The sequence below is a fragment of the Mauremys reevesii genome, linkage group 16 (assembly GCF_016161935.1).
Source record: "Mauremys reevesii isolate NIE-2019 linkage group 16, ASM1616193v1, whole genome shotgun sequence".
Classification (NCBI taxonomy): domain Eukaryota; kingdom Metazoa; phylum Chordata; order Testudines; family Geoemydidae; genus Mauremys; species Mauremys reevesii.
The window spans coordinates 9,905,529-9,932,122 of record NC_052638.1 but is presented as its reverse complement, the minus strand read 5'-3'; the positions used below and the strand labels follow the sequence as shown (position 1 = coordinate 9,932,122).

The following is a 26,594-nucleotide window of genomic DNA, read 5'->3' as shown; positions in this document are numbered from 1 at the left end:
AAACCTGATGTGTAAGGAGCTTGACTGAGTCTACCAACTCATTTCTCACAGCCCAGTCATCACATGGCAAAACACTTTGGTCACCTCTCACAGGGGCAGGATTTGAACTGTTCACCTGGAGATGAAAGGCTCTGTAGCCCATTACCAGTCCCCTGTTGCTCTCCTAGGGCAGGTCTACACTAAGGGCGGGGGTCGAACTAGGGTACGCAAGTTCAGCTATGTGAATAGCCTAGCTGAACTCGAAGTACCCTAGTTCGAACTACTTACCCGTCCAGACGCCGCGGGATCGAAGTCCGCGGCTCCAAGGTCGACTCCACCATCGCCGTTTGCAGTGGTGGAGTACCGGAGTCGACTGGAGCGCGCGGGGAGTTCGAACTATCGCGTCCAGATTAGACGCGATAGTTCGAACTCCGAGAAGTCGAACTCACCGCGTCGACCCGGCAGGTAAGTGTAGACTAGCCCCTAGACAGAACTCCTAAATCTGAAACACTTGTAATTGCATATGGCATTTTGTATTTATTCATGCGTATTTATATCCTGCTCTGTTAACAGTTCACTTCTTTCCCCGTAGGAGGCTGCACAGGACAAAGCATCCACTTACACGCACAAAACACACATCCGAGAACCGATGGCTGTTGAAAGTGTGACGTCTACGGGGGATCGGTAATTCCACAGGAAATGGAGGAGAATCCACAGTTACATTTGAAAATGTAAAAGTCTAGAAAGAAAGTCACCGTCTCAAGATGCAGGTAGGAGATATTCAGTTGGGTAAGGCAGAAGAGATTGTGAGAGTAGACATGGTTTTGTGTCACCAAATGGGCCAAGAACATGTCACAATTCCCACTGAAGTCCATGGTGCATGACTAAAAGTGGCTGCATCAGTCCCCTAAATAGTAAAATATAACCCCACTCTTGGAGCCCAAAGCCTCCCAGCCGCTCTGTTGTTATGACAATGTGTGAACTATGGCTCAACTTGCCATATCAGTGAAGTTATTGATGATGAAGTTGTACACAACTCTGCTTTTGTTATTTATTTCTAGCACAGTAGCCCCCGAGCCCCCGAAAACGCAGATTGGCTTGCCTTGTGCTAGGCATTGTACAAACACACACTCCAAAAACAGTCCCTGCCCCAAAGAGCTCCTAGTCTAGGATTCTGACAATAATACAACAGCCAAATGGTGGGGAGATGGACGGACAAGGGAACAATAGAGATGGGGTTTTGTATAAGCAGCCTAACCAAACACCAGGAGGAGTGATTTGTAAGTGTTTGTGCAAGGGCAGGTTTCCATTGTTCCCAACTCCACTACTAACTATCCGGTTTCTTCCTTCCAGCTCCAGATGGAGGATATGGATCTCCAGAGGGCCATAGCCAATGCTCAGCCACAGCTGGTGGAGTCCCTGAGTCATGCCCCTGAGTGGCTGCTTATGAAAGCCAAATGTTTCCTTCCTCACATGGACCTGAGTCACGTGGATGGGATCACTGACTGCAAAGAAAAGGTCTTGTGGCTCCTTGACACTCTTGAGAATGCAGGACCGATCATTTGGAAGCAGTTTATCCAGTGCGTCTGCATGGAATGCAGCCTGCCCATGGACCTGGAGATACAACTCATGAGTGCCTCAGGAGAAGGTAAAGGAGAAAGAGCTGGGGGGTTGATCAGCAGCAATTCACACTGAAACCGTCCCCACCGGCTTCTTCCCAAACAAGAAGCCAGAACCTTGATCCCTAGCATCTCCACTCTTAGGTCTAGGCTTCGACAGAGCAATGGCAGGAGTGAATTTTGCAGGATGGGAGTGGATGTTTTAGGATGGAAATACAGTAAATGGATCAGTTTGGACTGCGTCCACTTTGCTCATTCTGATCCTGCAAGATACTGAGCGCTCTCAGTTCCTGTTGACCTAACTGGGAGTTGAGGTGTGCAATACCTTCCAGGATCGGGGCCTGTCTCTGCATGATCAGAACATCCAGTTCCCAAATTAGCAATGTCCTCAGAGGCAAAATCTCTTTGGAAGGACTCAGGGCATTGACTAGTCCAAACTGGCCCTGTGGTATGACGATGTATTCTGCCCCATCAGGATCCTGAGAGCTTTGATGAGAGGACAGAGAGTGATAATGATACAGTGTATACATCTGTCATTTTATTTAACATGCATAATTATATTAATATTGTTGTTTAAATCATTATAATTGAACGTCCCACCCACTGGAACAATTTATCCCACAGACTTTACGACTTTATAGCCCTTCAAAAGTTATGAGGTGGTTTCCTCCCTTTGAAAACATCAAAAGAAATTTCTTCCCAGTCTGATCCATACAGGAGAATATGGGAGATGCTCCGCGTAAGCTGTCGTCATTGACAAGGAATAACGCCACACAGAGCGTTATAGACACCAAACTCTTATTTAATAGTTCCTGACACATTTGGTGAAATCTTGAGCCCCATTGACTTCAGTAGATCTAGGATTTCACCGAGGGGATCTTCTCTATTTAGCTGTTGGATATCCTCAGCCCTCAGCTTCCTGCTTAGCAGGAGGTTATGCAAATAACTGACAGCTCATCTAAGCAGACAGATCATGCAAGCAGTCTTGTTATTGCACATTAACCATGTTTGCCTCCATGAATAGCCAAGTGCTCCAGGAGCAACCCATCCAGAAAAAGAAAGGGGAACAAGGTTAAATCTAGCTACAAGCTAAAAATAAGAATTGACTTGTACTTCCTTCCAGAGTTCAAGCTACAACAAGTTTTAGCCTGAGAGTTCAGTGTTGTTGTTTTTTTAAAGTTTCCTAGATTGTAAAATCTCTAGATCAGGAGTTGTGGCTTTATGTGTTTATTTCACATAGGGTGGCCAGCGGTCCTGATTTTAAAGGGACAGTCCCGATATTCAGGAGTCTGTCTTATATAGGTACCTATTACCTGCCATCCCCTGTCCCGATTTTTCACACTTGCTGTCTGGTCACCCTAATTTCACAGTGCCTAATACAATTATCTTGATGGGCGCCTCTGAGCACTACTGTAATACAAATATTAAGTAATCATTTAAAATAGTCATTGTTCATGGTTTTTGGTACCAGACAAGTACAACGGAGAGACCTTCTACATGCATCTCCCTGCTTCCTGCTTTCAGCTGGGCCCTGGAAATGGAAATACCAAAATACTGTACTGATCTGATTGTACTTCCAGCTCGAGCAGAATAGCAAATGCTGGAAATGAGTCTGTTCTTGGGAGTCTAATGCTTTTTAGACCAAAGATTCTCTGATAAATGCTGAGCTTTATCCAGACCAAAGCTCCAAACCTTTGGAGATTCATTCATCACTAGTGATACAGTGATCACCATTTACCCTGAACTGGGTCTGTGATTCTGCAGAAGTTTCCCCAGCTCCTCTCCTTGCCACAGAACTTTGCTCCAACGTCTTTTTCATTTCAAAAGAAAAATGTTCTGGTTGTGAAGAGAAACTTCCGAACGGAAGCCACGTACAAACCAGTGTAGTGATGTCTGTCTGAATCTGCAGGCAGGCAGCCTAAAGCAACAGCTGTGAAATAAAACACCTGTTTATTTCTTTGGGGTGTTTACTCTGGCACCTAAGAAGTTCCATATTGTTAACTATTTAGCTGCTGATAGCTTAGCACTTGTGCTTATCTCACAAGCCAAAAACATTTCCCACACATTCCTGGATAACAAAAATCTGAACTATTCTCCTGAAACCTCTGCCCTTTCCTTGACAACTATGATGCATGAATGTATCATCAATACAAAAATCCATGGCAAACTGAAACTTTAGCATCAGCCCGGCATCTCCAGGCTGCCCCACTGGAGTGGTGCTGAAACCGGGTGATTCATGAGTAACCAGGTTACCTGACGGATGAGCGTGTGGGTCAAATTTAGGCTGAGGCAGGTCTAGCACTGCAAATGTTGTGAGTCCCATCATGAGGCAGAGCAAACTGCATGGTGTAAAAGTTGAAGCTTCACACCTCTCTGGGGACAAAAGATTAACTGAGAGTCAGGACACATCTGAGGTAGGACACGGTGCCCCCGTGCCTGTTTGCAATACAGCAGATTGTCAGACGCTGGACCGGGGTTTCCTTTGCAGCACGGTGTGTGTGTGTTTGCATGTCGCATACCTTTGGTTTTGTCAGGCTGGTAATGCCGCAGACAGGTGAGCCTAACTCATTTGGAGCACGTTAGAGGGAGGCACTGGCAAGATCCTAATTTTATTTTAAATTAATAATTGTAGGTAATTTAAACCAGAAACAAGAAGCCTTTGCAGAAGCAAGTACTCAGTCTCCTTCTCCACCTACAGGTAAGCCCAGTGCCTATGGCACGAATGCAAGGGGATAACAATCTAGGAGCTTCCCGGCCCTCTGACAGGTAGCCGTCTTGGGGGCAGGGTTGCCAATTGTGGCAGGATGTATTCCTGGAGGTTTCATCACATGACATAATCTTTAATTCCTGGAGAGTCCAGGACAACCCCGGAGGGTTGGCAACCCTACTTGGGGCTGGAGCCAAAGACCAGGACATTGCAATAATCGGAACCACCATAGAGTAGGCCACAAACTGAGCCCAGACGGAAACGTCCCATGAGGGAACCCGCTTGTACTGTGTTCTCTTATTCTCTACACGCCTCAGGTATTTGCCAAGGTTTTGATTTCCCTCTGCATGTTTCAGAAAAGCCCAATAAGCCCTAAATTCGCCAACGCTCTACTGATTTGTTCTTCCAGTCTAGAGGAGCTCCTAGCCCCAGGGCATTATAACATGACCCCCTCTGGCTAATTCGCTGCGTTTGAATGACTGGCCTCACGGCGGGTTAGTTTGAGGAAACGCATTTGGTTTTATGTTGACTTAGTGATGCTTAGTGCCTGGTTTCCTGGCTATGGATTGTGGTCCAAAGGTCAGTCCAAGGCCTTTCATCCAACATACCAGGAAAGGCTCAGACTCCTCCATGCACCCCGGTTGCACATGACCCCACCATGGGGTTTGTGGAAGTCGTTTAATGGCCAGCAGTGTGCCAAGCTTTGTGTTACTATTGGATGGGTGTTATGAAGAAACTCAGTCTCTCATTCGAACGGTGTCTGGTTTCTAAAATCAAAACACCGGCACATCTCCCCACCCACCCGCATGAAGAGAATTGCAGCAGGTAGAGAGAGGCTGTGGTGAGTATTGCTGCAGCACTATCACTTCCTGAGCTGAGAGGCAATTGTTCCACAGGCCGGCATCAGTAGAAGAAGCCTGCTGGATGTGGGTTAGCTTTCATCTAGAAAGCTCGAACCTTACTGCTGCATCCGTCCCAAAGGTGCACACAAGTAGAAATAAAAACGCTGAAACGAAGCCTTTGTATTCTGTGCTCTGCATCTTGAAGAAATCTGCAGACGTAGAGCTGAATTTTTGAAACCTAGGGTGCTGATGAGTGTCTGAGAACAGTGCAAGCTGATCGCTGTGCAGGGCTCTGCACTTGGCCAGGGGCGGGCAGGCTAAGTCAGTGGCCAAGTGTGATTTTCATGTGTGATTTTGCGTGGTAGAGAAATAATTGATCAGAAGTCCACCGCGCTCTGCATTTTGCCTAGGAAGTTCCCATTAGTGTTGTTAAGTGCTGAGGAGAGTTGTTAGGGCTGCTAACTTGTTACGGCTACTCAGTGCTGCTGTTCTCGGCGCTGTGATGCCAGCTGCACTAGCAGTTAATGCTGCTTACCCCTTCAGGAGACCTCGGTGTTATTTGGAAAGAAAGACCACAGGCTTTAGTGGCGGAGGCACTTGGCCAGGTTTATTGTCGACAAAGCGCAGTCCTAGTGCCCTGGCTCCATGGTTACGTGTGCACACACACACGTATGCCCACGACAATGGTACGAGGCAAATCAGCACACCAGGATGCTGTCTCCTAGGCTCCTTTTATACATGGATACAAACAAGTTACAAATTACACTCCAGATCAGGGGTCGGCAACCTTTCGGAAGCGGTGTGCCAAGCCTTCATTTATTCACTCTAATGTAAGGTTTTGTGTGCCATGTTATACCAATATAATAAAAACCAGCAGGATCTTATTAAGAGGGATAAGGCAAAGATGCCACGTTTATTGTAAATACCATAACAAAACAAAAGACAATGTTTTCCTACTTATTTCTATTACTACTTATTCCTTACACACACACACACACACACACACACACACACACATTCATCCACACAATCATTCATTCAGGTTCTGTATAGATGTTATAGTTACCAGCCTAGATGTTGCTCATGCCAAGTTACTGGCCAGGTATCTTGGTCATGAGGATGGAGCCGAGTCTGTGTCAGATGCATCTGATGCTCCTGGAGGCTGGCAGCAGAACCATAGACTCAAAGTCCTCAGTCTTTAGAGTCCAGTTTTATAGGAATTTATTCCTATGTCAGTTTATGAGAGTTGCTTCATTTTGCTGTTGCTAAATCAATCAGCAGGTGGCTGGCTCCATGTTATTAGATGTTTTGTTTTTCCTTCCTTTGAGGTGTGGTGGGTGGATTCCAGTTTGCCCTCCGGGGGTCATCTGGTTGATCCCACTTGACACCTTCTTCAGCCGACACTGAATTCTTCAGGCTGGTGACTCCCTAACCATTCAGTCACATCCATTCTCTATCTTAATCACATCTATTTCACTGTCTCTTTACTTTTTGGGGTGTTAACAATTTATGTGAGACTCCCTGTCTTTTAACAATCAAAGATAAAGTGAGATGAAAACTTACAGAGGGTGGGGGTCTCTATCTATACACTATAACAACTACTGTTTTGGCTTACTTAAGAATTAATTAATGTTTAGCAAGTTTTATACAAAGTATTTCTTTGAGCTTAACAAGTTTTATACCAAGTATCTCTTTGAGCAGGCTTCACACAGACACAGCTGGTGGCTTGCAGGTTAGAGGCTAAATGTTGGGAATCACAAATTTACTTCTAACATAAACCTTAAGTTATAAAGTATCAATTAACAATAAATCAATAAATCATTTCTCATATAAACCATGTTTAATATAAACCTTCTTTAATATCCCTACAGCCAGTCATACATTTAAAGGTTTTTAGAAGGTCTCTTTCTATAAGTCTATAATATATAACTAAACTATTCTTGTATGTAAAGTAAATAAGGTTTTTAAAATGTTTACGAAGCTTCATTTACAATTAAATTAAAATGCAGAGCCCTCTGGACCCAGGCAGTGTGAGTGCCAATGAAAATCAGCGTGTGTGCTGCCTTTGGCACGTGTGCCATAGATTGCCTACCCCTGCTCCAGATGTTAGTTACCACCCTTGTACCTGCTAGTTAGAACATCCTCATCCGTTATCCTTTCATCCCCTCCTTATCTTACGATATGTTCTTGTACCATCCCTTAAGAATGTGTTTACACAGTTACTTGAGAGATCTGTGTGCTTTTGTACAGTCCTGGCCAGTCAGGAATGTGCTTACTTGGTTCGCTGACACCTGGCGCTTTGCTGTTCTGCCAAAGCCAGGCCTACTGCGGTTCAGAGCCTTTGGTTCAGACAGTGATTTATGCTTAGGGTGCCAGCCAGGTGTACGTGGGTCTGTGACTTTAGAGACAAGCTAAGGTTTGGTCTATACTTAAAAGTTAGGTTGACACAGCTACACTGGACATGCGTGTGAAAAACCCACACCGTTGAGCAGCACAGTTTTGCCGATCTGTTCCCCAGTATACTGCTACGTTGGGGAAGAGGTGTTCCTACACTGATGGGAAAAACCCTTCCATCAACATAGGCTGCATCTGCACTCTGGACTACACTACATTACCCAGCTATGTGGGTAGAGTCGCTGTAGTGTAGACATACCCTAAGAACTGGAAAATTAGGTCAACCCAGCTATGTAGCTCAGGGGTGTGAACAATTCACACGGAAGAAGTTTTCTGTCCACTTAGCTACCACCTCTCGGAGAGGTGGGTTTACTCCAGCGACGGACGAGCTCCTGCACCTGTGCCGTTGCAGTGTTTCTAGTGTAGACAGAGCCTGAGATTCAAATTCATAGGAACACATAGCTCCTGCAGGGTGCCAGGCAGAATGTGGCTCTGAGTCACTGTTGCCAGTGGCCCTGATATCCTGTAATTTGTGCATGCGCAACACATCCCCATGTTTTGCACTTGAGGGTTTACGCACACAACTACATAGCCATGCAATGTTTGTATCCCCAGAACTGTGCATGCATGTGGAGTTGGCACTTGCATAAAGTCGGCCCGCATTTGTGTGTGTACAAACATGACTGCAAATCGGGACCGATATGCCTAAATTACAGTGTGGTTATGGAAATGTTAAGGACACTGTGGGCTGTTTTCTGTGGTGCAATGTGCAGCTGTAATCTGTGGCAGCTTTTGGATCTGTTATCTCCGTCTTGAATCTGCAAGAATCGCTCTCTTTACGTATTCAAAACCACATCCTACCCAACCCACCTCTCACTACTTCCTTATATAATGTACAGTTGAGAGGATTTTTACCAGACTACCCTCCCTATATCTCTGCATCCACTTCTTTCTCTTCTCTGTATACCCACAAAACCTCAATATGGCAAAGTCCTGGCCCTTTAAAATTTCATCTTCCCAGCTCAGCTCTGTTTAGACTGTAAGCTCTGGGGGGCAGGGACTGCCTCTTAGTATATATGTGTGCACCACCTTGCACTATGGGGGGCCTGATCCCAATTGGGGCTCCTAGAATATAAATAACTAATAGCAATGAGCGATATCCTTTATCAGTAATGTTAGGAGCGAGGTGAAACCTTGTTATGGAGTGAGTTAAAACCTCACTGAGCTCGATAGGTGTGAACACAGCTTTCAGTTAACATAACTGTAAGGATAAACCCCAAGCTAAACCATCAGAAGTATGTGAACTCACCCCGGAGCTTTCGCTGAGTATTGTTTTGAGTAGGTGTGTGCAGGGAGGGAAGGCAGAACACAGAGAAACTGAAAACAGACAAAAATTGTAAGAGAGAGATGGACAGCTGGAAGGAGCAGCTGAAAGTGCAGCGTCTGACCTCGGAAGAAATCTAAGGAAAGGCTTTTGGGTCAGGGTGCAGATTGAGAGAGCTGTAACCATGTTCCATTGTAACAGGCCAGATTCCATAACCTCCGCTACCCAGTTCTGTCAGGGGCTGGGGAATTGCGCACACACATCACAAGAGGCTAGGCGACATCCCCAGGTTGGGGGGGGGTGGGTGGAGGGAGACTCATTCTGCCTGATTTCAAACACCCATGAATGTCATTGGTTGGGAAGTTTGGCTCAGTCTTCATTAGGTTTCTGTCCTGCTTAGGAAAAAGGGTTTTAAACAAAGAGCCGGAGGGAGGAAAATTCAGATGCAAAATTGAATCCGGCCCCTGCTGTGCCTGGACGTACTATGGTGATGGACACTTGAAAACGCTACTGTAACTAGACAGCTCATAAGGGGGACTCCTCTCTCCCTGATCCAGAGCAAGGCTGCCTTGTTAAAGGTGAATGGCCTTTGTGGGGAGGCTGGAATATGCACTTAGATTGCACGAAAAAAATTAACACCTCTAATGAGCCCAAGAAAGAGCTTAGGAGGCTTGCAAGACCTCCCAGTGCATGAGGCTCCCGCATTCCCAATTCCAAGCCACAGCGTCCTTGGAACTCTGGTGGGTTACCGCTTCCTGGCTCAGTGTTACCTGTGCAGTGAGTTCTCTTCCCTCATCCAACGCCCCAGTACTCAGGTAGAAATCCATTCGCATGCCTCTGTGTGCGGCAAACTGCCTCTGCCGCTCTGCTCCGATCGGGACCAGTGTAAGATGATCAATCCCCAATTAGCCGGGCAGCCCTCCAGAGAATCAGACCAAACATGTTGCCTTTTTAACCTGGATATAAATTACAATTAGGACTTTTGAGGCACTTTAACCAAGCAAACTGGTTTGTTAGGCAGCTGGTGCACTGTGGGCACTACTTATGATGCTGACTGGTATTGGCTTCACTCTAGCTGGCAATGATATAACGAGATCCAATGGCTGGAAATTGAAGCTAGATAAATTCAGACAATCAATAAGGAGCAATGAGCACTACTAACCATCTCAACAATTGGATTCTCAATCACTGGCAATTTTGAAATCAAGACTGGATGTTTTTCTAAAACACTTGTTGTAGTGCAAACGGGAATTAATTCAGGGAAGTTCCTGCTTCCTACTGTACAGGGGCCAGACTAGATGATCACAATGGATCCTTCTGGCCTTGGAATCTAGGAATGTGTATTGGTAGACTCAGTGCACTTTGCAACAGTCCCTCAGAGAATGGTCTGGTTAATGCGTTGGTGAGCAATATGTCTTAGCACCAGGCTGCTTAACAAATGGTGAAAGGATCCATTGAAAACATCTGACAACCATTTTCTAATTCCGAACGCTTTTTTTTTTATAAATACCCATTTTAATTTAAAGTGTTGCCAATGAAGATATTCAAAGCCATGAACAGCCTCTAATGTTACACTGACATTTTTATGCATCCAGTCAACTATGGGCTCAAAGTGACAGAATTTACACCCTCTCCCTGATACATGAAGCACAAATGAGTGTTACCCCCACAAATCAGGTGATGCTGACATTCTGTTATCCATCCCCATATACGACTGCACTGCACGCATGCTTTTCCCCAGCAGTTGCAGGGTTTTGATTGGTAGTAGTTGGCGGGATGCTATACCATGTGATCTCAAGCTCACAATGCTACATTAATATGTTTGCTGCTTTTCAACTTTCAGGACCTGGAAGACGTCGTCATGGAAGCAATTCTCATCCCGATGGTAAAAAGTCTAAACAGCAACGATTAGGTATGTGGATTTCTCAAACGATGCATGAGCATGTTCATCTGTGGGGAAATGCCAAGTTATTGACTTTGTATGTGTCATACACAGTATCGACCCAAGTGCCCGTTATTTTTCTTGCATGCTAGTAAATAAATCAAAAGCACCAAGAAATCATCTTGCCTCATTATGGGAAGCCTGTATTGAGACGCTGCATTATCTCATGTGCAACTGATCTTAAAAACCACAAAGACAATGGGTGTTTGCAAAAAACTGGCTCAGAGGTGCAATAAAAACCCTTCTGGAAAAAGATGGATTAAAATAATCTAAAATAAAAACCCTTTGAAGGAATTACATGACCAGAAGGTCTCTCACAGTTTGTTATTCATGACAGATTTTTATTTTTATTTTTTTTTGGATGGGGAACCAGTTCAGGAAACATGCAAGTTTATTACAAAACTCCAGTAAGCCTCCAGAGCTAGTGTTGCACATTTGAAAATGCACTTGTATGATTTCAAAACCCAGAGGAATTGAGGAAGAATTTAATTTCCACAAACTGGAGGTGAGACAGAATAACAGCAACATTGGCCATATGGCCCAAGCCAACACCCACAAAATATGAATGGCCAAATTATAGATGACTTACATCTATAGGAATACACAATAGGAAGCAACGGAGGGGCTGGAGAGAGCAGGGTTGTTGGGAGCTAGCTAGCATTCCCAGTAGGTACTAGTGTGTTCTCAGAGGGGGCATGTCTCAGGAGGTCAGGAACAAGGCCTTGGTCCCATCACATTGTGAACTCGGAGAGTTGTTTGGAAACCGAAATGAGTGCAAAGCAAAATGGTGGATTTAGACAACTCTCAGCTTGGAGAGGGCTGGACTCTGATCCCAGCTCAGGATCTAAATTCATGGCTATAATGAAAGACTGTATCATAATGCACATGCACAAGGTGGGTATGAGTTAAGGTTGCACAGGCAACCCTAATTCTGGCATTGCCTAACTTTTGGGTGCTTGACTTTGCATCCTTCACATTCTTTTAACTTGGTTATTTTTAAATATAATTTCTAGGGTTTTTAAAAAACATAATAATCGAAAAAAATAAAACCCAGCAAAATTCTATCACGTGGAACCATATTGATTCTCTATTTGGGTCAGCAGCCTGGCTGGGATTTTTAGATCCACAGCACAGTCCTCTACCACTCAAACTAATGGAGTAGCTGGTAGCAGAAGAAGGCTGTTATCTTTTATGTGGCCCTGCCCCTAGAAGGGGGTGGGGACACACATTTTACCTGTATGTTTCACAACTATTTGCTAGACAGCAAGGCAATGTTGAGACTCAGGACTCATGGATTCAATTCCAGGTTCTGGAGGCAAGTAAGCTCTAGTTATGGACTCTTCTGCCCCCCCCCCCGCCCCATTTCTCCCTGTCTCCTTCTGCTCCCTCTCCAGCCCCTCCCGCTCCCACCACCTGGTTATTAACACCCCAGCTCCTGCCCCCAACTCCTTCCTCTGCTCCCCTGCTCCTGCACCTGTTTTGTCCCACCCCTGCAGCTATCCTGACCCCTCCACAGCTCCGACTCCTACCTCATCTTCTGCCCCTCTCTACTCCTGCCTCTTTCCTCCCCTTCTGGCTCTAGCTCGTATCCTTCCCCCACCTCTCTGCATTTGAGCCAGGTTGTGTCTTCCTTCTCCTCCATGCTACCTGGGCACGAGCAAGGGTAGCTCTGAGAACACAGGAGAGGCAGAGTCTCCCTGCTCTCAATTCCAGTGCCTGGCACTACATCAGCTGCCAGGGAAGTCCCAGCTCATCCCTTGCAGCCTTGGCTGGAGCGTGCTCGGTTGCTCTGAGGGAATGGCGCACGTGCAGGCTGGTCACAGACAGGAGCTGTGAGGGGACGGAGCATCCTCAGTGCAGATGTAACCTCCAGAGAATTTAGCTGCCAAACGCTAACAAAGTCCTACTAAGCATGTGGGAACTGAGATTTTTTCAGAGGCTAATAACTTGGACAAATTTTCACAGGCACAGCAAAAAGCCACCTAAAAATCAAATGTCAAGTCCCCCTGCTCCAAAGCATGGCTATATTACAGCTTCTCAGTGATGCGGTTGTAAGAATTTTTTTTTTAAACAGACATGGTTGAGCCATTTTAGCTGAATTTTTTTCAAAAAATTCAGCCTGAGGCAGATACCCAGCATGGGAAATTTTGGCCTGAATTCCAGTGCCTGGCACTACATATGCTGCCAGGAGGAGCAATGTCAAGGGAAGTCCCAGTTGGCAAAGTTAAAAGCAACTGAAAACAGGGTCTTATAATGGGAAGTGTCAGGCAACCTTAGCTATAGGCATCAATACCTACATTATCTATAATAAAAAAGAGAAATACATCCAGATGCCGTCTGTAAGGGACTCTGCCCTCCTGAGGGAGGGAACGCCCGTTAGGTTCCAGTCATTGCCCTTTATCTGTCCCTCTGTCTCCTGCATTCTTGGCAGCCTAACAAAACACCCTAGGATCTTGTTTGGAAAAAAAAGTAGTCCACAGTCTCTGGGAGGGAGCTCAACAGTGAACACTTTTCCTCAGAGTTAATCACTGTGTTACTGGGCTGAGCGCAATGCAGAAAATGGATGAGATTACTCAGAAGACGACAGGGATATTTTGTGTATTTCTGAACCAGCCACTGGGGTCCTAATGGGGACCTTTTCTAACCCTTGGCTAATTTCCATAGATTTTAAGGCCAGACAGAACCTTTATGATCATCTAGTCTGACCTCCCGCACAACACAGGGCAGACAGCCACGCCCAGTAATTTCTGCATGAAGCCCGTAACGTCTGTTTGAGCTATGAGCTTGTCTTAGGGCTGGTCTACACTACGGGGGGGAATTGATCTAAGATACGCAACTTTAGCTACGTGAATAACGTAGCTGAAGTCGAAGTATCTTAAATCGAATTACCTACCATCCTCACTGCGCGGGATCAATGTCCGTGGCTCCCCATGTTGACTCCGCTACTGCCATTCGGGTTGGTGGAGTTCCGGAGTCGACAGGAGCTCATTCGGGGATCGATATATCGCGTCTAGATGAGACGCGATATATCGATCCCCACGAAATCGATTGCTACCCGCTGATACAGCGGGTAGTGAAGACATACCCTTACTCCCTATATTGTGTGAGGGAGAAGTATGAATCCACAAAACCAGGTCCATGAGGCAGAAGATGGAAGATACGCTACTTGGGCAAATAACACTATGTAATTGTGTATGCACGTGGCTTGTTATTGCAAGGTCGTACAAGAGTGCTGCTTTGTTTACTAATTACTTGGTGTAGGGTTGCTGGGCTGGGTATACTGCTCTGCAATTGTAGGGCTGTGGTATTGAGTTATTGTTTTAAATGCATGTTTTGAAGCATAGATTTTTTTTTTTAAAATGACAAAGGTAAAGAATCACATGGACTTTGTAAATAGATCGGGGCCGGGGTGGGGCGGGGGGAAGTACTTTAGACCATGAACCTCCCAATACAATCAGGGTTTATTTCAGTGGTTAAGCAACAGGCCAGATCCTATATGAACTGGCACAGTACCGTGGTCTCACTGTGTTTATTATGGTGAAGATCACTTTTCATGAAGTTGATCTAGCTGTTTCCCATTACCACTCTCACACACACACTCTCTCTCTCTCTCATTCTCTGTCTCTCAGACTCAGCTGAAAGGTACCGGCATCTCATCATTGCTTCAGTGTCCCAAAGATATGGAAATGAGAGAGCAGCAGGAGCAGCTGTTCTGGGACAAGCACAGCCACCAGCTTTCAGCCAAGCCTTCGTCAACCTAGTCATCCGGCAGAGTAAAGCTTCCAGACTAAAGGAGAGAGCAGATAAACCCAGAGAGGACTCGGCAGGCATGCAGGAAGCAGAGGAATGTGTGGACACGGCTGTGAAAGTCTCAGACCTGTTTGAAAGTGTCATTAGCTCGGGTACCACCAGGGTTATCCTTTTGTTTGGCAAACCGGGGATGGGAAAGACCATGCTGATGCATCGGCTTTGCCAGAAGTGGGCAGAAGGAGCTTTGCCTCAATTTCTGTTTACTTTTCTCTTTGAGTTTAGGCAGCTGAATCTGATCAGCAGAAAGCTGACGTTAAAGGAGCTTTTGTTTGATTTGGTCCTTCAGCCAGAAGATAGCCCTGATGCAGTATTTCAGCACCTCCTGGAGAATGCCCAGCGCATGTTGTTCATCTTTGATGGGCTGGATGAATTTGTGGGGAACATAGACCAGCCATCCTCGCCTTATGTAAGCCCTGCCCTCCACAGGCCTATGTCCATATCTGAGCTGTTTGCCAATTTCTGCTTTGGAAGACTTCTCCCTGGGTGCACGGTGCTGGTCACCAGTCGGCCTAAGAAATTACCTGACTTTCTGTTAAGCAGAGCAGATCTGCTGGCAGAAATTTGGGGATTTGACCATGAGAAAGTTGAAGAGTATGCCAGCCACTATTTCCACCAACATTCCTTCAAAGAGCAGGCCATCGCTCACCTGAAAAACAACAGCAAGCTTCTGAGCATGTGCTTGATCCCTGCCTTGTGCTGCATTGTCTGCGTCTGTTTGGAATATTTGCTGAGGAAGCGTTTGTCAAAGGTGGAGCTTCCTCAGACCATGACCCAATTTTATATCAAAATGCTCCTCATCTTTATAAGTAAACAGCAGACAGAGGGCACTGTGAGTGAAGACACGCAGCTGAATCACCACAGGACAGCCATTTTGGGCCTGTGTGACCTTGCATTGAAAGGCCTGGAAGAGAAGAAGCTAGTGTTTTACGTTAATGATATCCCAGAGCATGTGAAAGAGTTCGCTTCCCTACACGGGTTGCTGACTGTCTTTGAGGTGAAGAGGAGTGACAGCCTCCCAGAGGCCGGCCACGCCTTTGTGCACCTGAGTCTTCAGGAGTTCTTTGCTGCGCTGAACTTGATGATAAATAATGCAGTCAACGGAAACGACCTGAAGAAAAAGTTCTCTTTGAAGTCAAAGTGGACTTTAAAAAATGAAGCCAAGACCGAATTCATGGAGAATTTTCACATCTTTCTCTCAGGCCTCTCGTCAAAGGAGTGTAGGACGTTCCTCACCCAGCTAGCTGAACGAAATCAGGTGTGGGTGCGGGACAAGCAAGCCGCCATTTTGCAGTCATTGAAGAAGCTGGCAGCTACTAATCTAACGGGGCCCAAGATAATTGAGCTGTGCCATTGTACTTACGAAACACAAGACCTTGAATTAGCCCAGCATGTCGGAAGCCAGTTAAATTTCAAGTATGAATTTAGAAACTTTAGATTGACACCTCTAGATGTTTCAGCTTTGGTTTTCATCATTAACTGTGGCCGGGATTTGACTCACTTGGATTTTGCAGGCTGTCCCATGGAATTAGATTGTTTGGAGGTTCTAGCGAGCTGTAAAAATATAGAGCATCTGAGGTAAGAAATGCATGAAAGACGTGCATTTGGATTGAGATTTTGATGGGATTTCTATGCCCATTTACCATTAAAATGAATGGGAAATGGGATCTAAATTACCTGTCATTGGAGGGCTCAGATATCTAGCCGTGAAGTCCCAAGCATTTCACCTCTGGGTTGCTGGTTCACAGCCAGCCAGCACTGATAGCGACTGAAATTGCTGTGGGCAGGTTCAGCAGAGAGATCAGAGACGGAGAGTGAACTACCATCTCATCGCTAAAGCTGGTACTCGACAGCCTCCATTTCGGGGGTTGGGGGAGGGGGGCAAAATAGGCATTTCAATCTCCAGAGCTGTCAATTTGATACTTTTTATGAGTGCTAAATTCACTTTAAAGATTGCGTGCATTCCAGGGCACCGTGTGCTACTAATTTACCATAGTGTAAATGGTATATTTCTCCAATAACAGTTTTAAAGCATTCGGACAAAATTCATGCCTGGTATAACTCCATTGACTTCAGTAGTTTACATGCAGGAACCATTAGGCCTTTCCAGTTCATAAGAGTTTTCCTCTGGTCACCGATATAACGTGAGTAGAAAATGTCCTTAAGTAAGGAATTACTTATCTTTATCATAGCGCTAGCAGAATGCTCCGTCATACTGTCTCCACCGTTTAGCAACAGCTACTGCATGAAGTGTCTTAGTAACCAAGCCAATAAAGGCTTTCCCCCTTTGTGCATTTGATTATGTTGAAATGGTATTTAAAGAACTAATATGTTTAGAAATAAAAATGATGCAATAAGGTGGCTGGATCATAGATAATGTTAGAAAAAATAAAGAGTTCTGTTTTGTTCTATCGTGTTTTAGCCCACTTTTTTATTGTTTTAGCTTTAGGAGCAGGAAATATGGTGACGAATTTGCAGCTGCTCTTTCCAAAAGCTTACCGAAGATCAAGAGTCTGAAGAAACTAGAGTAAGCATTTAATATTAGGGTCAACCCATCTTACTTTGCTCTAGTGCTGAATAGGAATAGGGAATGGGTTCCCCTTTGGATTTTGTACCACCATCTTATGTCATATGTATTTTAAATCTTTTGCTCTGGGTGATGTTGTCTAAAATATAATCTGTTGCGTTGTTTAGTGCAACACAAAAATACATGAAAAATGTGATTGTATATGGTACCTTTTGTGCGTTGCTACCAAATGCCAGGAGATAGCTGCAAAAGATTTGCATCACCTTATACTGCTGTAAAGAGCCTTTATATGTATTAGAGCGGATTGAAACACTTTTTTTCTTTCACTTTTTGGACAAAAGCTTTTTGGTTTTCAGGCTTTCAAAAATCTTTTTTTTTTTTTGAGGAAAACAGAGACACTTTCTGCAAAAAATTGAGTTAAGTTGAAAATCCAATTATTTCGCCAAAAAAAAAAAAAAAGCTTCTATGGAAATTTTTTGACCAACCCTAATATCTGTACAGCATAGGAAGAATGGTCTATAGAGGTAGGTTTGGTGATCTGTGGATTATTTGTCTAGGGTTATCTGTAGGGTTCCGTTGTTGAAGCTGATTGTGGTGTCCAGGAGTTTGATGCTAGTGTGGGAGTGTTCCCCAGAGAGAGTTTAATGGGTGGGTAGTAGTTGGAGTTGTGGTGGAAATCTATAAGAGAGTTTAAGCCGTCTGCCCAGAGGATGAAAATATTATCCATATATCTCAGATGTATCACTGATTTCATGGTGCATTTGTCTCCATGGACCTGTAGTAGTCAAATCCTTGTTACCTATTTCTCAATGAGTTATTTTAGCCCCAAGATCTGCCTAGCACTCCTAACTACCTAAAATAAACCCCTACATTTTTGATAGACCAAGTCCAATACAAGAAGTTTGCACACTTAGACCTGATCTACACCTAAAACTTAGGTTGACCTAGCAACATCACTCAGAAGTGTGAAAAATTCACACCCCTGAGAGATATAGTCAAGCTAACCTTAGCCCCAGTGTAGACTCTGCTAGATTGACAGAAGAATTCTTCCATCAATCTAGCTACCTCCTCTAGAGAGGGCAGATTTATTATGTGATGGAAAAACCCCTTCCATCATCACAGCAAGAGTCTATGCTACAGAGGTCAACCCTGGCCTCATTTTATGTCTGTATACACCTAGAACTCCAAAGGCAGTCTACCATTAACTGTGGTAGACATGTGCAGTTCTGCAGTCTTCGTTAATAACAGTAACTTGTTCAGTTTAAAAGCTACTTTACAACAATCTTGGTTGGAACCTGTTCCAAAACAAAGACACATGCTGTAATTCTGTGACAACACCCACAAGCATGTATACTTCCATACTAATTAGGTACTCAGTTTCAGGAAGCGACCAATTGACTGATTTGGGTTGTCTTGCATAACAGGCCGGGACTGACCACCATGGTGCCTCCTGCTGGTCATTCTGGGAATTAGCTCTGTCTTTTCGCAGGGCGCCCTCCTCCGGTGGTGTCTCGCCTGCGTAATTTCTGCACCGGACCCGCGTCACCTCAAGGACCGGCGGCGTCCTCTTCAGGACACGGGCCTCCAGCCCCACATGCACCATTCTGTTCTCCTTCCCTTCCGGGGGAACAGCAGTCCTCTGTCCAGCCACTCACCTCTGTGGCCAACTGCAGCCCAAGGTTCTAGCCAATTACCTCAGTGGCAAACTGCAGCCCTTCACTGGCCACTCCCCTCAGTGGCAAGTGGGGGCGAGGGAGACCTGGGCCTGCCCACTACTCCAGGTTCTGACCCAGGGACCCTCTAGGCGGCAGCCACACGCATCTCCTTCAACCCCTGCCCTCTGTTTCCCTGGGCCACTTCCCCGTTGCCCTAGCACCTTCTCTGCCCCGTATCAAGGCATTAGTCTTTCAGCCTGTCAGGCTGGAGCTCCCTCTGCTCCCCGACCTGGCTCAGCACTGCTCTGTCCAGGGTGCTGGCAGTTTCCTCAGCCCTTCAGGGACCCAGTCCTTTCTCCCTGGGCTCCAAAGAGAGAACTGCCCCACTGCCGTGTATCTCTCTTTATATGGGGCCTGCTCTGCCCTGATTGGCTGCTCATTGCAGCCCCTCTCTGATTGGCTGTCTGCTGCGCAGCCTCCCCAGGGCTGCTTTTAACCCTTTCTCCACCAGTGTGGGGCAGACACCCCATCACATCTCCCAAAGAAAGTCTCTGTGTTACTTATCACTAGGTCTTTGCTCAGACATCACCTTTCAGCTCAGTAATTGTCCACAGCAGGACTTGACACATGAACACAGATTGAGTGAAGGATGGATACAACTATAGTCTTTTCTCGGTGTGCTAACAGGCAACCTGAACTGCTGGAAAATAGAAAGAGACATTATCTGTCTGAGATAGTTATTTGGTGCCACCAGGAGGACTCCGAGATTGCTGGCCCAGGAACTCAGTCTTCTCTCTTCCAGGTGCCTTCGGCTTTTGAGAAGTGATGTGCTGAAGGACACCAGTAATTTTATCCTATTTCTGCTGGCTGGTCCAACTTGGTTCCTCTTTTTGGAGGTTCTGGTATGTCGACTCATACTTCTTCTGAAGATTCAAAATGTCCAACCAAAAGGAGAGTCATCCTTTCTAAACATCCCATCAGGGAACAAGGCATCAGCTTTTGAGTTCTTGCAAATGAGACTAGGATTTTCCTGACTCACTGTGGAATACATCTTGTCACACCAGCTAGTGTAAGACAAGTTAGACCATAACTGTTGTACAACCATCTTTGGACACATCTTGAACACTGTCTGGTCCGGTCAGCAGCTTACCTCTGCAAGTCCCTTTCTGTGGACCCCTTTGTGGTGCATCCCGTGGCCAATTTTGCAGTTATTGCTTGTTCAATTTGCATTTTCTCCATCAACATCCTGCTAGCTGCTGAACTGGTCAATTTAAAGTTCATAGAATTTATATAAAGTCTCTTTGTAATCTTTGGTGCTCTTTAAACTTGTTTTAACAGTCATTATACCATGCAAAGTCCCTTCAAGAACTGTTGTTCTCCAGACGGCCAGAACAGCTGTATAAATAGTCCACGCCCGTTCTTCTTGTTTCAACAACCACGGTAGGACCTTGGTATGCATGACTGAGCTGAACGGTTACATTTGTGATTATTCCACTCTGGCCAAGTGTCCTTATACACACACACACTATGTGGTTTCAATGCATTTGGTTTACTGCCTCTTCAGCACTAACTTGATAGCATAAGCCTGCGTGATTGTAAACATTCGCCTTACTCCTTCTCTTGATCACGTAAACTAAAATAAATCAGTATGAATGCCCTGTCGTTCTTTCCTGACAGGATTGCACCGCAGGCAAACCCTGGCACTAAAGGTTACAATAAGTAATACAGTTGACTTCCCTTTTACACAGTTTAATTATAACATTAGATTCCATCAAGTTCCCCATTTTTTATGACTGGGCTCTCAGCAACATCTCCCCAGTCACTTTCTTCAGGATCCCTTTTAGTAGCTCTGTCATTCTTTCCCTTACCTCCCTGAGCTGAGGTCTGGGCTACCATCCGAATCTGAGGGGAGAAACTACATGCCAGGCAGATTTTATTTCAAGTTTATTTAGACTTAATGAAGTAGAACCCCAGCAAGGGAATTTGGTTTTTACCTTTTGGACTGTGTTTAGTTTTTAAGGGGCCCTGTGAGAAGGGAAACCGAGGCAGGGCGCTGCAGAGCCATGCTTTGCCTGCAAGGGGCATTGGGGTAGCACCTGGATCAGGACCCCATTGTGCTAGAGTTTTAGCTGAGTGGACGGAGAGGAAGGATGGGATCTTAGAAATGTTATGCAGGAAGAAGTGGTGAGATTTAGGCTGTGTCTACACTACCACTTATGTCGGCAAAACTTATGTTGCTCAGGGGTGTGAATATTCCACCCCCCTGAGGGACTTAAGTTACACTGGCATAAGCGTAGTGTGCATAGTGCTGTGTTGGCGGGAGAAGTTCTGCCGCTCCCGGGGCTGGTTTTTCTAAGTCGACAGAGCTTTCTCCAATTGGCATAGAACGTCTTCACACGTGCTGCAGCGGTGCAATGGTACCGGCATTGGCGGTGCGTGACTCCTCCATGTGGGGAGGCTGTGAGCACCCAGACAGTGACCCTGCATTGAGACCCGCCCATGCTCAGACTCCTCTCCTGGAAGCTCTGCCCATGCTCCAACTCCAGCCCCCCGAGTCCCCCTCCACGAGCCCCCCTCACCATTTGCCTCTTCGCCTCATCCACGAGCCCCCCCACCCGCCTGCTGCTCACTCCTCTTTTCTCCTGCCCCTGGCCCTCCTGCCTGCCGCTTGTGCTGCTTTGCTGCCTCCCTCAGGTCCCCCCTCCCGCCTGCCGGTCGGACACTCACATGCATGCGCCTCTTCGCACCCTCCCCCGGCCCCACTCACCCGTCAGCCAGCCAGCTGCTCGCGCATGACTCTTCGCCTCCTGCCATGAGGCTCCCATGCGGGCGGAGCGGGGACAGGAAGAGGACGAGTGGGACCAGGGCCTCGGGGCAGAATGTGTGGGGGCCACAGCCAGGGTGCCCACCCTTTTGGCGGCAGCACGCTCCGAAGGTGGCAGGCAGGCTGTTTGGGGCGGCTTAGCCTCCCCTGGCCTCTTATAGCCACCGCCTGTGTGTACCTGTACATCCGTACCCGCTGTACGTGTAGACAGGCCTTTCGGGGTGGCTGGGTGTGAGGACCGAGGGAGAGGGCCAAGTCGAAGACCATGCGTAGGTTATGGGTAAGGCGGCGATTCTCTCACAGATTCTGTGGCTTTCCACAACCTCCGTCACTTCCGAAGTGGCTGGTGTGGCTGACTGCAGCACTGCCCGAGCAGCCAACCCTGAGGCCAGCTGCTCGGGCGGCCCCTAGGGCAGCTGGCTCTGGGGACCGCGCAAGTAGCAGCCAGTGCGGCTGGCTCCAGGGAGTGCCCAAGCAGCAGTCCTGTGGGCACCCTTCGAACCGCCCAAGCAACAATGGTCCCAAGGTGGCTGGAGCAGCATCCCCAGAGGCTGTCTGGAGAGCGGTCCCCAGGGAGCAGCATCCGGGGGCAGTCAACCCCCAGCACTGAAGCGGGCCCCCCGAAGCAGCAGGGCCCCCGAAATCAAGATTTAGTCAGGGGTATTTTTAGTAAAAGTCATGAATAGGTCACGGGCCATGAATTTTTATTTATTGCCGGTGACCTGTCCATGACTTTTACCAAAAATGCCTGTGAGTAAATCTTAGCCTTAGTTATGGGGCTGAGTGACGCTGAGGTGCTGTCCATGGTGATGGAGAAAGAAGGGAGTGGGCAGGGCTTCGGGTGCGAAAGATGAAGAGCTCCATTTTGGCTGTGTTGAGCTTTTGTTTGGAAGCAGTTTGGGGAGTATTTTCCTCTCTACTTCCTGCAGCTTTCCCCTGCATATTAAGAGACTGAAACGAGGGGAAATGGAATGTCAGGAACTCAAATTCCTGCAAGCTGCGATGGATGGTTTGAGCATGGGCCTGCTAAACCCAGGGTTGTGAGTTCAGTCCTTGAGGGGGCCACTTAGAGATCTGGGGCAAAATCAGTACTTGGTCCTGCTAGTGAAGGCAGGGGGCTGGACTCAGTGACCCTTCGGGGTCCCTTCCAGTTCTAGGAGATAGGATACACAGCAAAGTGATGGAGCTGGAGCCCAGTTCTGCCCTTTGTCCCCAGGGGCATAACTTCCATTGACTGAGAGCAGAATCAGGTCACACGCCTCTGCATCTTCCTCCTGGTCACATGCTGGACGTGGAACCCAGGGATGTCCCAGACACTGTTTCTGCCACGAGTCTGGTGGATTTGTACTGATGCAACATTTTCGATTTGCTTTGTGTTTTTCAGGTTAACTGGTGGCAGTATCACTGCCCTGGGGCTAACTGGCCTGGCACAAGTCTTTCCAAACTGCCTTCAACTTGAAGAAATAAAGTAAGTGACCCGCGTTATTGGGGGCGAGCGATGCTTTTAAAATCAGCTGAGAATTATTTGTGGGGGAATATTAACCAGGCAAACTGATTTGCAGCTTGCAGGACAATCGACTGAGGGATCAAGACATGGGGAAAGTGATTGAAATGCTTTCAAGAGTGGAAAAGTTAAAGATGATTGAGTAAGTAAGAGATTTAATGACTTAAGCCCATTTAAAATATCAGCTCTGAAGATCAAATCATCCCATCAAAGGGTCTAGTAGTTTAGGGTCAACATCAGGTCAGGGAGCAATGCCGGCAGTCCCTGGGGTCAGTCAGGCGCACAAATTTTTCACAGTGAGGTGGGCAGTCCAACTTGCAGCTCTTGGGCTGGATCTGGCCTGTGGAATGATTTTGTTCAGCCCCCAAAGGTATCTGCCCCCATCCCTAGCAGACCTGCTCCACAAAATGGTGTCCTCTGCACAGTGGGACTTTACCATTACAATACGTGCGAGGTCATGCCGCACGGAGGACGCCATTTTGTAGAGCACATATTCCTGGGTATAGCCTGCGGAGGTGCCCCAAAACTAGCATCTGGCCCACAGCCCTGAAAAGCTTGGACCACAGATCATCAAATTCCACCCAAATACCCTTACATCATGGAGCCTAATGACTTCAGTTAAACCAAAGCCTTTTAGTCCTCAGGAGACTAAACTGTTGTGTGCAACTGGGGAACAGGAAAGGCCGAGATGCAGTCAATGCCTGAGGCCCCTTCCATTAATTATTAGAACAAACTACCAAAGGAAACAGTGAATTCTTCACCTCTTGAGGTCTCTAGATCAAAACTGGTTATCTTCCTAGATCTGCTTTAGCCAAACACAAACACAAGCTACTGGGCTCAAAATGGAAGTATGAATGGAGGATGAAACTTGATGGGAATAATAGTCCCTCCTGGTTTTAATCTCTAGGAGGTTATGTACAATTAGATTTCATTAAAAAAGAAAATAATCCCCAGCCTCAAGGTTTTACTAAGCCTAATGTGAATAGAAATGTTTTCTTGGGATGTGCTTGTGTATGCAAATATAGGGGGGAAAGAAGGATTGGAGTCAAACATGCCTCTGGCAGGCTGGAAAGTGGAAACCCTAACACAGCAGCATTGGTCTCATAATGCACAGGAGCCTTCAGCGAAACAGGTTTGCAACTGAAAAAAGAAGAGAGTGAAATTTACCAAATACACCAATCTAATTTTAGGGGCTGTTCCTTCAAACTCTTACACCTGTGCATAACTTTACTCATGAGCAATTCCATTGATGTCAGGTGGAGTCAATTTATGCCCATGCAGAAGTGTTTGCAGGATCAGGCTGAGTGAAGTCCAAAACTTAAATAAACAGAAATTATATTTTTTAAAAACCCTTTGATTTTTACTAGTAACAGGTTAGATTTTTTTTAAGCATAAGATTTTTATCTTGACTGTATTCCTTTAAAGTGCTGTACTTTACATCTGTTATTTTGCTGCAGCAAACTATGAAAAATGTATCAAATATTTTATCATAAATCCCTGTGCTATTGCAGTTGTATCACCTATGTTATTAATAAGTGTTTTGTTCAGCAGAAAAAGGTGAAGAACCATTTTACTATCCAATAGCTCTATCAAGTGTCCCTGATTCTGAACTCAGGGGCAGCAGTTGCATTTGAAAGAGTCCATAAAATAGAATTGAATTGTGAACAGACAGAAATGTCTGTTGGCTGAAAACAAACAGGTATAGTTTTAAATAGTCAACAAATCCATTAGGTAGGGGTGTTTGTGTGTGTGTGTGTGTTGAGAAGCAGTGGTTGTGTATTAAATAAAAGAGACTTACTATCAAATACAAGCAGCTGATATTGTGATGCTCTGACTGTTATCCACAGTTTAAGCCATAATGATATTTCGGTGAAGTCTGTTCTTACTTTGGCGAAGGGAGCCACGACTTGTCCAAATGTTACTGAACTACATATAAGGTACTGGTAATACATGCTATGGAAATATATACTGTATTTCTCTAACTGTTGACTGTAAAAATTGCCTTCTCTTTTCAGTAGAATTGTTCCGTAATAAAGATTGGTGCAAATTGAGTTCAATTCTCTCCTCTTATTGACAAGTTGAAACATGGAGTTTGATTCAGTTACATTATGCAGTATGGAATTATTAAGGCATTGATTCATTTCACACATTGATTTTTCAATGTAAAATGTCTATGTAACATAATTTAAACTCTGTTTTTAAAACATGCACTGTCTACCCGGTGAGATTCCTTGTTAGTGCAAATGAGTTATAAACCAGCGAAAATTACTGGAAAAGCAACATTTTGCGTTGCTGTGCACTTGCTTTGTCTTTGAACAATGGTTTTGATATTATCATATGTCCAAGATATTGGGTAAAGTGGAGACTTAAATTACAGCTCTTACAACTAGTTTATTCCATGGGTAAACTCCAGGAGCCAGATTAATCCCTAGTATAGCTCTAATGAAGCCCTGTTGGACACAATTTGCTTTTTTCCAAGTTTCTCCACGCAATACACACGTGATACTGGAATCACTGCTGACCCTTCTTACAACTTATCTTGCAGAAGAGCATTTTTACTGAACAGTGTTATTTTGCTCCATGCCACAGCTAGAGCAAAGGGCCAAATCGCTGCAGTAAATTGTAGCATTTTGGATCAATCAGTGGAATGAGCTCCTGGTTTCAGGAGAGTTGTATCTAGAGAAGGGGAACCCCAAGAAGCAGTTTGCTCAAGCTTCTGGCCAGCCTTGCTGAGACCAATGATTCTTTTCACTAACATCCACTGCAATATTCCCTTTTGCTTCATAAGCTTAAGAGCAGCACATTTCTAAGGCTTGATTCAGCCCCACTGAAGTCAGTGGGAGCTTTGCTGTCCATTTTAAGGAGAGCAGGATCAGGCCCCTATTGAGCATTTCTGCATAAGAAGTTTAATCCTTTAGGATTTAAGCTAATAGTGTGTTGTATTTTGCTTGCAGGAAGGACACCGTCATGATATATTTTTCTGGCCAGCCCAGAAGAGTCCTCAGGTGAGAAATTGATCTTGGAGTTGTGAGTATTTAAGGGAATTCTGATTCAAACAATAGTCATTTCTACCATGGACACCCAATGACAGAGGGGTGCCCGCCCCCAAAATGCAGGACAAATATTTGACAACCTGCCCTGGCCGGCGGAGCAGCAGGGTTCAGGCAGGCAAGCTTCCTGCATGCCGTGGTCAGTGGCTCCACACCGCTCCCGGAAGTGGCCGGCTGCTAGCATGTCTCTGCATGCCCCTGGTTAGAGAGGTGGCTCTGTGTGCTGCCTTCCGGGCAGTGCATGGAGACCTGCTGTCCCCCCAAGGGACGCGCAGAGACGTGCCAGCAGCAGGGCTAAGGCAGCTCCCTGCCCGCTCTGCCTCCCTCCTTCCCTCTATGCTGCTCCCGGAAGTGGCTGGCATGTCCCTGTGGCCCCTGGGGGGGTGTCTCCGTGCGCTTCCCCCACGCTGAGCGCCAATT

At 46.0% G+C, this 26,594-nt stretch overlaps 1 protein-coding gene across 2 annotated transcripts in view; it reads left to right on the top strand.

The window, feature by feature from the left end:
* Nucleotides 1-571: 571 nt before the first annotated feature.
* Nucleotides 572-26,594, top strand: part of NLRC5 (NLR family CARD domain containing 5) — a 78,728-nt gene continuing 52,705 nt past the window's right edge. For both annotated transcript variants that reach the window (XM_039503660.1, XM_039503659.1), the window contains exons 1-10: nt 572-749; nt 1,333-1,627; nt 4,231-4,296; nt 10,709-10,777; nt 14,437-16,192; nt 17,058-17,141; nt 23,005-23,088; nt 23,183-23,266; nt 24,972-25,061; nt 26,079-26,129. In XM_039503660.1, the coding sequence (XP_039359594.1) occupies nt 744-749; nt 1,333-1,627; nt 4,231-4,296; nt 10,709-10,777; nt 14,437-16,192; nt 17,058-17,141; nt 23,005-23,088; nt 23,183-23,266; nt 24,972-25,061; nt 26,079-26,129 (2,585 nt within the window). In that variant the 5' untranslated portion in view covers nt 572-743. The remainder of the gene's footprint in view (nt 750-1,332; nt 1,628-4,230; nt 4,297-10,708; nt 10,778-14,436; nt 16,193-17,057; nt 17,142-23,004; nt 23,089-23,182; nt 23,267-24,971; nt 25,062-26,078; nt 26,130-26,594) is intronic.